We start from the raw sequence: 13,780 nt of genomic DNA, 5'->3' as shown, positions 1-13,780 counted from the left end.
CCACTACTTTTCGGCTCTATGTAATAGTAAGGGCACAATTGAAAATTGAATTTATATGTATAGAAATGACATTTAAATTGGAATAACCAAAAGTAGAAAAATGAACATTTAAAATGGGACGGATGGAGTATTTGCATAGGCTTATTCCTTATTTGTGATTTTGCACAAGCTGAAAATGATCCTCGTATTAGAAGGTGTGTACCTTCACACCAACATTTTGAATGGGTGATCAAATGCAAAGAAGTATATAGCTCCTTTCTTAACCTAAAAATTTTGGGTTTCAACTTGAAATTCGGTCATCAAACCGCTTGTAAGTTGTAATTTAGAGGGTGAATACTGATACAAATGGTGAGTTCACCAAAACCTTTACATTGGATAACGATATGAATCTAAATACCTTATATCATTTAAGGTACTTTCGAGTTTCTAAATCGGAGAAGGGAAATGCGAATGTGAGTTTGAGGCTTCTTCTTGTTAATTTAATTTGCATTGTATTCCTTGAGTATGAGTAATCTACATGTTAAACCTTGTAGTTTGATGTAAATTTTTCAAAAGTGTGGTAAACTTAACATAATAGTGACTCATATAAAATATAAATGAAAGTTTTTTTATAAAAAAAAAATAGGGAAGACTAGTTATGTTTGGTATAAAGTAATGGAATGAGTGGAAGAATGGAATGGATGTGGTAATGGAATGAACAAAGGAATGAAATGGATCATTACCATTTCATTGTCTTATTTGGTTTCCATATATGAATGAAATGATCCATTACTTTATTAATATTAGGGGAAATTCTTAAAATAGTCTATTTGAAGAGAGAGATTCTTAAAATAGTCCATTTGAAAAGAGAGATTACCAAAATAGTCCATACAATTTTATCTCCAACGTGACATTGGTAATCGTGACGTGAGATTTGTTAACCACTCATAATGTGACATGTGTAAAAGTACGTGAAAGTTACTCCCAAATCTGTCTGCGCCGATATTTTTCTGGCCAAAATCTTTTTCTGAAAAACCATAGTTTTCGAATTAAAGTTATCGGCCCCGTGAGTTTTTAAAAAAGACGAAATTCGCGTTTTTTAAAAATTCATCTCCTCCGACGGATTTAACTTCGTCTCCTACCGAGAACTTGCAAAAAAGTTACAAAAAAGGATACTTTTCCAATAAATTTAGTCTTTTTAGAAGATTTTCAAAAAAGTTAAAAAACGATAATTTCCCAACGAATTTAATCTCCTAAGATGATTTTTCATAAAAATTTTAAAAATATGGCAAGTATTAAGAATGTGGTGGGTGGTGGTGAATGGTGGTGGTTGATGATGGCGGTGGGTGGATGGTGGTGGTGGATGATGGCGGTGGGTAGTGGTGGTGGATGATGGCGATGGGTGGTGGTGGTTGATGATGACGGTGGTGGGCGGTGAGTGGTGGTGGATGATGGTGGTGGGTGGTGAATGGTGGTGGTGGTGGTGGATGGCGGTGGGTGGATGGTGGTGGTGGATGATGGTGGTGGTGGATGATGGCGATGGGTGGTGGTGGTTGATGATGGCGGTGGTGGGCGGTGGGTGGTGGTGGTGGATGATGGCGGTGGGTAGTGGTGGTTGATGATGGCGGTGGGTAGTGGTGGTTGATGATAACTTTCAAAAAAACGCGGAAACCGATAACTTTTGAAAACTCACGGGGCCGATAACTTTAATTCGAAAACCATGGTTTTTCAGAAAAAGATTTTGGCCAGAAAGCTATCGGCGCAGACAGATTTGGGAGTAACTTTCACGTATCTTTACGCGTGTCACACTGCGAGTGGTTAACAAATCTCACGTCACGATTACCAATGTCACGTTGGAGATAAGTTTGTATTGACCATTTTGAGAATCTCACTCTTCAAATGGAATATTTGGGAATCTCTCTCTTAAAATGAACTATTTTGGGAATTTCCCCTTGATATTATTATTAATATTTATAATAATACAAATATTAATAATAACTAGTTTTTGGGCCTATGCATTGTGGTGACATTATCAAATAATTAAACATATTTACGATAGAAATATTATTAATTCATCAAATTTAAATTATTTATAATATAATTATAATATTACATTGTATTATACAAATCATTAATATTAAAAATACAGTAATAATCATTTAATAATAATAATATTATAACAATAATAATATTTATTATTAATGATAGTTGACTATTCCATTCCTTGAAGTAATGAAAAAAAATACCTTTTACCAATAAAGAATGAAAATGTTTAAAAAAGGAAAGAATTTCATTTCTTAGTAATGATCTATTTCATTACTCCATGACAACCAAACATACTTAATTTCATCGATTTGGAATGATTTATTCCATTCTATCTTTTATTTCTTCATGCCAAACGCTACCTAGTTGTGGGAATTAAACTCATGACCTTTGTTTCCATGGTGGAAAACACTTTCCATTCAACCATGGTTTATTTTATAGGTTTTTGTGTTAAACTAAAAATATATATTAAATATGAGTTTATCATGAGCCTCTTAGAAGAGTGAAACTGGATCCGCCACCCTCAACTTGGGTCGGGCCTGATTGAAGCAAATATAAACGGAAATTAAGATAAACGAGTTGATGGTGCATTCTTCATTCACACCTGGGGTTGAGAGACTATGAAAAGTTTTGGATTTCAAGTCCATATACGATAAAATTAGTTAAAAAAGAAATTCGCTATAATTGTGTTGAAAGCTTTTTGTACCGCCGCTAAACTCATTTAAACAATGATATATTTGGCAGGTTTTGGTAATCAATGCACTCAAACTTTTAATCGACAACGACATATTGTACCGCCGCATGATGAATATTAAAGATTCTCCAATCTTTCTTTTTGTCATTAAAAACATGTGCAAAAATTGGCTGGCATGTATTTAGTTCGTTGACATAAATGTGTTCATTTATGGACCGCAGCTTTAGTTGAAATAGAAAGCTAAGCTACTGATGGTTTGAAACATTTGACAATTTTAGGAGCCGATATTAAGTGAACATAAGGCTCTGTGGCATACGCCAGCTCACACTCACTGGCACATTGCACACTTGTCGATGAGCGGGGCTTGAGCAAGTGTAATAACAATATAGCATGCGTTGATACAATATATTTCTTTTTTAGCTAGTTATGATAATATGCATTTCTTTTTCGAGAAAACTACTATTGTGCACCCTGTTAGCCTAAAAATTAATCTTTTGACAAAATCGTGGAGGATAATAAGATTAATTGGTGTAAATTTGATGAATTAAACCTGTAAGTAATTATCTTTTATAGTTGTTGGTGATTAATCAATTGCTAGTTTGTCAATGTAAAAAAAAAAGATAAAAAGAAAGAAATTAAAAAAGTAAGAAAAGAAAAAAAAAATACACACAACCTTTTGTTTCATCATGATTGATCCATGCAAATTTCCACGTAATTCGGACAAAAAAGATTACGGTTTGAATTATGCGGTTTGACTCGACGGTATAGCGGCGTGGACCAAGAAAGCGTAGGTCAATTGGCAACCGATATTTAGTTAACAGTAATTTACTGAAGTACTCTATAGTTTTTGCCTATTGCAGTTTAGCACCTTCGGTTTTAAAAATTTTACCATCACAAGAATGAAGCTAAGAGTACTCTCTTTTTTATTTTTATTTTTGCTAATCTATACAAACATTAGTCGCTTTTAATATTTATATACTTTTTTGAGTTTAATTTTATTTATTGTAAGAGAATTTATAATATACTTAAAGTTTGATGATAAAAGAGTTTCACAAATAACTAATATGTTATAACCCGGTTTAAACTTTATCTGGGTTTAGTGAGACCCAAGACCCGCTTATTTTTTGTGTCTGACTTGTATCAAACTGCTTTTTTATTTTGTTTTTTTTATTTTAAAATAATGTTTGATTTATAATATATCATAAAATGTCTATACTTTACATTTAGCAAAACATCATGGAAACATTAGGATATAAATCTAGGTTCGTGGTCGACAAAAGTCTGTCAAAATAGAAGGCATTGCTCAACAATATATATATATATATATATATATATATATATATATATTTAAATCATACAACAATTTTTAGTATATCCTAATTTATAAGAATTTCACATCAATAATTTAATTTGGTGAGAATAGTTATTAATTTAATGAGATGTTATAACCCGTTTACGGAATATCTCGGTTTGGTAAGACCCATACCCGTGAATTCGGGTCAAATGCATGAGAAACCTCAATTAAAAATTAAGCAAATCTGATGACTCCAAAAAAATAGGGAGCGACCACATCGCGACACATAAGATTTTTGGGTCTTCGTTTATATATATTATATTATAGATAGATAGATAGATAGATAGATAGATAGATAGATAGATATAATTACCATAGCTATAATCAAAATAATAGTTCAACTGTTTTTAAGAAAAATGGCTTAAGGGGTAATAAATATCAAATGCTTTTGGATTATGTTTTAACCAAGTTTAATTTTTGTTGTTCTGTTTCTTCTATTTTATCTATTTATCGAAAATAAAGTATTTTGAATAAAGTTAACTACTAATATCTGAAGCGAAAATTTTAGAAAGATTTTGGGGCCTATCCCAGCTGCATCTAGACAAAAAAGAATTCTATTTGGATAGTTCAAATATGGGGTTGTTTGGTTTCTAATAGTTGGCGTGTTACATATTATATAATTGGAGTATTTGTTTGCATTTTCTAGATAGTTGAAGGGTTAGCACGTTAGAAGTGTTAGTTGAGATGTTAGTTGTGTAACTTTGCTTAATCATTTCTAATGATCAATAACGAACATCGATCAGTTTAAGTTATCTCTTCAATAGCGTTTCTTTCTCTTTTGTAACATCCCAGAAACTTCCATGGAAATTTTGCCAATTCTAAAAGTTGAAGGACTGAATCGTTATTAAGTCAAAGCCACATGCAAGGGTCTAATACGTAATAACGCAAATTTTAGATTAGACGAACCGTCTAATGATCAGATGGCCCGTCTAAAGGTTAGCTTAGATGCACAGATACTTCATGAGATGGACCGTCTCACCCGCCTACAATTTTCACATGAAGGCAATCTTAGCCGCCAAGTCTGAATCTGCCCCATGTTCTTAGATGATCCGTCTAACGATCGGTGTTAGCAAAAATGTGGCAAACTCAACCATTACATGTCCATACGCAATTTGTGACAAATAGCAAGTTTATAACATCCATTACCATTACAAACAATTGGTTATCACACTAGAACAAAGAAGCAAGGATTCTTGAAGTTCTTAATTGGTTGAGCAAACATAATCTAAAAAAAAGGTGTTCTAGTATAGTAGAGATTCTGATCAAGTGTTCTAGAGTTTATAGAAGTCATACTAAGTCATTTCTAGATCGAGTAATAGCTCAGAGGTATGAATTAACACTGAAGACTTGTTTAAGTTCGTTTTCATATGTTTAAGCAATGATTCAAGTTATTATCAATCAAACCTTGGTAAAATTATGATAGGTAACCATATGTGTGTGTTTAAGCTTGCATATGGTCTTAGAACGCATAAGCAGGCGTTGGTTTTGTGTTTAAAACATTTTTAGCACAAACGATTATGTGCAAAAGGTTATATGGACCGTCTAGTATTTCATACAACCTGTCTAATACTAAACACATACGGGTATAAGTCAAACAACTGGATGGCCCGTCCAACCATTTGACCATCTGTCAAATAATAAGATGGCTCATCTAATATCACACAAACTGTCTAAACTTAAGACACTCGGTATGCGCATGTTTTTAGTAAAAAGGTCAAACCCGTGGTTTGACGGACCGCCTAATGATCAGAAGGTCCGTCTAAAGTCAAAATTTATTATATTAATGGAAATTAAGTTTTGAACATGTAAACCAACTTGACACGTTAAACAAGTTTTTAAACGATTAAACCAAACTATTAAGGGCTGCAACTCGATCTAACTAAGATTCAGGATTTTATGTAAACATATTTATTATGGTTAAGCATCCGATAAATAGAGAATTTCATAAACAAGTTCATCGATCGAGCAGAAAGGTGAATACATTTAATATTTAAACTTTCTTTTAGTAAATCGATTTACCATTATGAATACTACTACCACTACCATGAATGCCACAAACAGGTCCGCCTCTGAGAATACTCAAAAATTCGAGGGCTTTGGGCAAATGAAAAAATGGGCCCTGAAAATTAAAATAAATCAATAACTTGTATATAAAAATTCAATATTACAATGATAATTATGATAATAATTAACAAAAGTTATTGTAACAATAGTCAAATTTGAATACTTAAACATGTCACACCCGGCCCTGAACGGCGGAAACAGCCGGGCGCGCGCGAGTGGGGATTGATACTTAAGCACGGGCCATTGCAAACAAAGTAAGATTTTCATTGCGCATGAAATGTTTAATACAAATACATTACATTGTTAAAATTTACATAAAAACATCCAAGTATAAAAACTGTTGAAGATTTCCACGCCATATCCCCTTGCGCGGCGAGAACAACCACGCGCATCGAAGGGATAGAACTAAAATCTTCCAAAAAGCTAGTTTTAGATGTTCAGCGTGAGGTGCTCTAAGTGTGACTCCATGCGCTACCTAGTTATCTCCTGAAAGACACGTAAAACATTTGAATCAGTATAAACTGAGTGAGTTCACAAGTATTAGTAACTTGATAAATCGTATCGCGTCATAGTCTTGGCGAAAATCATATTAAAACACATTTCTGATTTCATGTCTAAACATATGCTTGATACACCGTATGAAAACATAGATCTGACAACATGTTTCTGTTAAGACCGTTCCGCGGGTTACGCGCGAACGTTTCTGGAAAACGTACTCGTCTATGCAAAGTGGCGCTGCCACTACGAGCTAAAATAGTGTAATACCGTCCCGCGGGTTACGCGTGGACATTTCTGAAAAGTCGTGCTCGTCCATGCAAAGTGGCGCTGCCACTACGAGCTAATAATACTGTAATACCGTCCCGCGGGTTACGCGCGGACGTTGTGCCGGAAAACAAGGCGCTCGTCCATGCAAAGAGGCGCGACCCCTACGAGCGGGCTCAATCCCATAGTACTGCCCCATGACCATACTAGGCACTCGTCCATGCAAAGAGGTGCGACCCCTACGAGTGGGTGGATCAAACCAGCAGTCCCTACCCTTAGAGTTCCAATGGTAAAGTGATCACTTACTCGAGTTCTGGCGCACATACATCGTAAACCATAGATAACCGTTTGCATTGCTCATCATGAAACATAATTTAAACACAATCGTTTACATAACTTGTAAGTATACCATGATAAATCGTAATTTAAGCACGTGTCCCTCGCCCCGAAAACAGTTTAAAAAAACAGTGAAAATAGTGAAAATAGGGGCTGTGAGACTCACCTGTGGTTCTTGTTAAGGGATTAATCGAGATTCGGGTTTTCTTGGTGTTGGCCTTTGAATTGAAGGTCTAGAATACGATTAAATAACAAGAAGTATATATATTAAGATCAAGAAATAGGAGAATATAAGGGTTGGAAAGTAGATCTCAAGGTTATAATCTCGGCTTACCTAGTAACAGGATCGGAAATGAAAACAACGGATGCTTGGGAGATGATTAGTGCAAGTTTGCAGTTCTTAAGAGAGAAGTTTGAAGTGTGTTTGGGTGATAATTTAGGTTACATATTTATAGGCAAGATTTAGGGGAACACAATCCCTTGCTTTAGGGAATTGTAATCTTTTCATATCTAGGTGTAATGATGATAAAGTATGGAAATTATTATTATTTATTTAAAAGTGGAGTAGTGGATAAAAGATTTTGATTTGATTTGGACAGGACATGCAGGTCTGGGGTTGGTGAGAATAGGGTGGCTGACAGTTGACTTTTCATGCTACAGTATGCTTTTTCAGGTACTTTTGTCAGTGTACAGTAAAAAGTGGAAAATCTCTTAAACACGCTACTGTTTCCTTTTGGGCGGGAATAATCCTCCTTAAATCTGGAGATTAGGCTAAGTGCTCTGCGCGTATAACTTTGTGCGCATAGCTTTCTGCGTGAAGGACATTTCTTTGCTGCGGGTAGGTGCGTAACCTTCTCGCAGTTAGGGACATTGAGTTTCATTTGTAGATTCTCCAGGTGGTCTTGGTATTTCAACATAGTGATCAGTCATGTTGAAGTCAATTCCATCTTGGAGCTTCAGACAAACTAGCTCTCAATGTTCCCGCCATGCGAGGAGGTTAGTTCCCTTCCGCACGCGCATAAACGATTTAGGATGCACCCGCCTTAGCATCATGCGAGACGGTCAACCCAATAGACAACATTAAGTTATGGACACATAAAACCAATACACTCGCGCAGGGCGCATATAACAAATGCCCGCGCAGGTTCTTAACATGGTGCGCTCGCGCAGGGCGCATATAACAAATGCCCGCGCTGACTCTAACATAGCGCGCTCGCGCAGGGCGCATATAACAAATGCCCGCGCTGACTCTAACATACTCGCGCAGGGCGAACATAACAATTGCCCGCGCTGATTCTATCATAGCGCGCTCGCGCAGGGCGAACATAACAATTGCCCGCGCTGATTCTAATATAGCGCGCATAATATTCACAATCACCTAATTATTAGGTTGATTACTTAGTTTATAGAATTGGGAAATTACCGGGTGTCACAAAACAATTCGTGAGTCTCTTTTAACATTTTTAATTTTAAATTAAAGTTATTTTGTTCTTTAAATATAAAAAATAAAGAAACATAAGACACATTGGCATACTAGTAAACTAGCAATCAAGAATAAATCAAATAAGATTGGACCCCAATTTTAATGGCTTATGCTTCCTGTTGAACAACAAATAAAATTAAAAAAGAAAAAACTATTAGATACAACCTGTTGAGCAAAAAAAAAAAAAAAACTGCCATCAAGAATTGAACATGAGAAACCTATTTATAGGAAATGAAACTTACCAGCTACACCAATCTATATCTTCTAATATGGAATTGTTTATTTATATATTATATAATAAATGCACAAAAATAATTATAGGCCCTAAAAAAGGGTTGGCCTTGGGCTGTTGCCCTCTCTGCCCACCCTATGGGCCAGGCCTGGCCACAAATTCCACGACTCCCACGAATACCACGTTTGCCATGACTACCACAATTACAACTACTACAACTATTGCCATGACTACCACAACTAAGACTACCACCGACACGGTTACTTGGCTACTGGTGTTGTTATTGCTATTGCTACTACCGCTACTGCTATTACTATTGTTGCTCACAATATTCTCTTTTTGCGTTAATTATGTAGGATTTAAACCTCTCCTAATTATATTCAGATTCATTTATTTCTTTTGAATAGAAGATACATTAATGTTTCTTACATTTACGAGATCTGGATACTATTCATCATTTTTTGATTCAATTGTTTCTAAAGTCCAGTCCATCTTAATAACATTGCTAAGAAAAATCCCGTTTAAATAATATGTTTATTTTTCAGTTGATTCTAAAAATGTTTCTTCAATATTGTTTTGATTCTTTAATTCACAATATTGATGTGTAACAATAAGATTTCGGGGCTAAAAGGTACCACTCTCTAGGGGTGTGTTTTTAACCATACCTGAATATTGAAATCGACTCGAGACTCGAGTAACCCGACCCAAAATTGTCTGAACCGTTTAAACTTCTAACCCGAACCTGAGTTCAAACAATTGGGTCAGTATTCGGGTTGAAATCCCCAAATTCGGGTAGGAAATAAAGGGCTTCTTGATTGTCTTCGAACAAGCCATCTTTCCCAAAAAAAAAATTGTAAAAAAGAGGGGCAATGAAACTCACATTGAATGCATGCTAATTAAGTAAAGTCAGCAACTAATACAAACAGTCCCGTATGAGTATCCTAAAGTATAAAAGTACGTAAGTAAATGTGTGACGGTTCATAGAACCCCTGGTATCCAACAATCCATTTGTTTAATGTTTTTAACCAGGTTGGACCAAGTTTGACTTTTTGACCCAATTTTGACTTTTTGACCCAACTTTACCTTTTGACTAATCTTTGAATTTTGTTGACCTTGGACCAAAAGGTCTGACTTCGTTGAACGTTGACCAAGAGTTTGATTTTTGTTGACCGCTGACCAAAAGTTTGATTTTTGTTGACTGTTGACCAAATTTTGACCGTGTTGACCCGACAACATGATGGTGATTACATTAATATCATAGGTGTAAATGAAGTTTTAACATCAACCATATACCAAGTATAGACAAAGAGACCAAATATACAATCACACAACTTAGATTTCGATTTATATTGGCAGATTATTATTATGAAATATTTACCACAAATTTTGATATATTTTTACAGTAAACACAAAAATCATGAAAATTCATCTAGCACAACAAGGTACGTGCAACTATTTCAGTGCACAACATAAAGTTTTGGTTTGGTTATATTCAATATCCACACAAATCATGCCAATTGGTTAGAATCCTAACTCAATCTATGATGTTTCAGAAGTGGAACCAACCCAGTTGACTTTGTCAAACTCAAGATAATGGTTTGGAATCTAGACCATATTACAAGTTCCCGAAACAACCTTGACATGTTAACTTGTAATATCATAAAAATTACAAAGCCTAAGTCCAAAAATTACAATTCTTGACTTTCTGAGAACTAGAATCAACGTACTATATCACAGGATAAAAAAATCGACCAAAATCACTTACCTATCGTCAAGAAACAGTTACACAAAGAAACAATAACTAATATATTACAAATTTGGTTACTTAAAAAAACTCAAGTAATTCACGTTTACGACATACCTTTGATGTTCAATTCATCAAATATGATCCATCTATGATCATAAACTTAATATATCATTTTTATCACATAAACCTTTCATATCATATAGGGTCTTTATACCAAATTTCAAATCAATCACAACTCAACATCAACACGATCAATCTTTACCTTTTTTTGTGATATTCATTAACCGATTATTTGGATACTAGGTTTACATAATCTTGACTAAAGAAAATGATGAACAATAGATCATAATTATAATCACTTATCTGATTGTATGTAATGCAATCAAATACTCCTTCTAAAGTATTGATCTTAATCCACCCCACAAGATGAAGATATGTGTGTGTTCTTGGAGAGAAGATGAAAAATGAAAGAGCATGTGAGTGAGTGAGTGTGTGTTACAACTTCAAAGGAGGGAGAGAGGAGAGAGTTTTTCAACCAAAAATCTTATACTTATTTCTCCATAATGTTGATAATAAACATGACATGAATGTTAACATAAATGCATTCTTTTCAATTTTCTCCAAACAAACTTATAATAGCTTAATACTATAATAATCATGTGACATGTTTTATAATTCATTTCATAAGCATAAACATAAGTATATAATGCACATAACATGTAGCATGTAGCATATGTAACGTGTAACACTTTATAACATGTAGCATGTGTAACAAAGTTCATATTTAAACATATAACACTTATATATTTAAATGCATTTGACTTTTATTATTTGTAACTTATTATTCTTGTTAGACCACCAACGTACGCAGATATAATCATGTGTATGCTCACGTGACACGTGACATGCAGGTGTGTTTCCTAACAGAGTTAACAAAGATAACAGAGTTTATTTAATAGAGTTAAAATAAAAATGCCAGGTGTCACAACCAACATCTACAACAACTCTTCTATCGACAAAAAAATTGGTGCAACAATTGAAGTCGATATTTTGAAGGCGGCTAATGATAAATTATGATTAAAAAAAATTCTTCAAAATGAGTGACACCTTGAGAGGCTTTGAAACAAATGATTTAAGACAGAACCAATAAGGCATTTGAGTCCAGTGATCACACGACAAGAACTTTGGTACATAATGTCACATTGACCTTAACGCATAGGATGAAGAGTTAGATTAGCCCAAACCACAACATTTGACAGGGAGAATAAAGGGCAACAAGCAACGTCGTGAACTTTAACCAAATGACAAATTTGGACAAATTAGTTGGTAAGTTGAACAAATTTTACACCACTTATAACGAGATAAAAAATAGAAAAAATCCAATTGAAGGGAAAGCACTCTAAGATGCAAGCGACTGGCGAGAAAGATTATTTTTAAAATCTTCCTGACCGATAACAATCATCTTAAGCAATTTTTAAAAGAAAAAAAATATATGTTTTTAGTTGAGTTCCTTTTTAATTTTTATTATGTAGTTTTTAATTGTGTTTTATTATCCTAGATTCCTTGTTTTTATCATAAAAGATGGCCATGAAGGAGTGAAAATTGTAGGATGCCGATGATTTAACGCTAAAATAGCGCAAAATAATAAAAACGCTAAGAAGATCTCCGATGGAGCTTCGCCTCTCTCCTCTCTCTCGCTATGTCTGATAGATAAAGCAGACTTGTCATTTAATATGTTTCAGTTTGATCATTAGAATAAAGTATTCCATACATTTTACCTCATAAATTACAAAAATATTTCAAATGAACAAAATAAAACACATTTACCAGTTTATTTACCAACTTAAGTCATATAAACAATATATATAACAGTTAAAAAGGAAAAACAAGATGACATAGCATGTTAAAGTCAGGGGCGAATCTTTATTGGGGGCGTCAGGGGTGGCCCCGCCCCCCCTGTATTTTTGCGCAGTAGTGTAAATTTACCCGTTTTCGGCCGAAAAATTTTATACGTAGTGTAAGTTTAGCCTTTTTTGGTCGAAAATTTGAGTCCGGCCCCCCTCGTTTGTGAAATTTTGTATACATTTAGAGCTCGGCCCCCTGTGCCTTAGTTCAAGCTTCGCCACTGGTTAAAGTCAACTAAGTTGATGTTAACAGAAAAATCTACATTAATGTTATCTTTATAAAACTTTCAAAGCTCAAGTACTTGTAATAAAAAAACTTTAAGAGGTGAGCATTTGTGAAAATAGTTAGGCAACATAAATAGCATGTTGTTGTCCCTTGTCACTCTCCACTCTCACTCGGACAAAAGTCCGCGTACGTATGGCATTCTCAGCCCCACACTCTAATTCATGGCAAATCGAAACTATAAAAGGACGTCAAGAACCCATTCGCACAATTTCAAATATCCATTCAAAATGAACACTAATAATAATAATCCCTCGGAAGTCCCTGAGGCCATGGATGAGAATTCCGCCATGGTTTTAGCATTCGACCATGTCATAAGAGGCGGCGACGACGTAGGGCCTAGTGGTGTTATGATCGTAGAGAGTCCACTTGAGCATGAAGTATGTGGCAATTGTGGAATGACAGCTCCAGCTTGTTTGGGGTGTGAATTATTAGCTGCAGTTGGTGGTGAAGATGAGAGGAAGAGGAAATATAGAGGAACAAGTTTAAAGACGTCTGGGAATTGGACGGCGGAGATTATGATTCCAGGGAAGGTGCGGAAGTGGCTGGGGACTTTCAAGACCGCCGAAGAGGCCGCTAGAGCTTACGACAGGGCCAATATACCATAGAGGAAAGACCGCCAAGACCAATTTTCCGGTGGAGGACTACCCGGAGATTCAGCCAGAAGATCTTGCTCAAGGATGATAACATTGCTCATAATATAATTTAAGTCTTCGTGTATATTATTAGTAGAGTTTATTTATGGCAAATTTAATTAACTCTTTAAGATGTGTTGATTTTAACTAGTTTACGTGAATATATGTACGTTTATGATGTTTTTTTTGAATGATAACAGGAAATAAAATTTTAAGAACTTTTTAAACAATCCCTACCCCCCTCCCCACCCACCACCACCATGC

At 34.9% G+C, this 13,780-nt stretch overlaps 1 protein-coding gene across 1 annotated transcript; it reads left to right on the top strand.

Annotated features, from left to right (window-relative positions):
- The first annotated feature begins 13,111 nt into the window (after positions 1–13,111).
- On the top strand, positions 13,112–13,489 carry LOC143587318 (ethylene-responsive transcription factor ERF122-like). The gene has a single exon (XM_077068636.1). The coding sequence runs from the start codon at positions 13,112–13,114 to the stop codon at positions 13,487–13,489; it is 378 nt and encodes a 125-aa protein (XP_076924751.1).
- The last annotated feature ends 291 nt before the right edge of the window (positions 13,490–13,780 follow it).

This window comes from Bidens hawaiensis, unplaced genomic scaffold, assembly GCF_021521415.1.
Source record: "Bidens hawaiensis isolate Kalapana, Puna unplaced genomic scaffold, B.hawaiensis_p1.1 tig00035451_1, whole genome shotgun sequence".
NCBI lineage: Eukaryota > Viridiplantae > Streptophyta > Magnoliopsida > Asterales > Asteraceae > Bidens > Bidens hawaiensis.
Note: the sequence above shows the minus strand (reverse complement) of the source record. Positions and strands in the feature narration are given on the sequence as shown.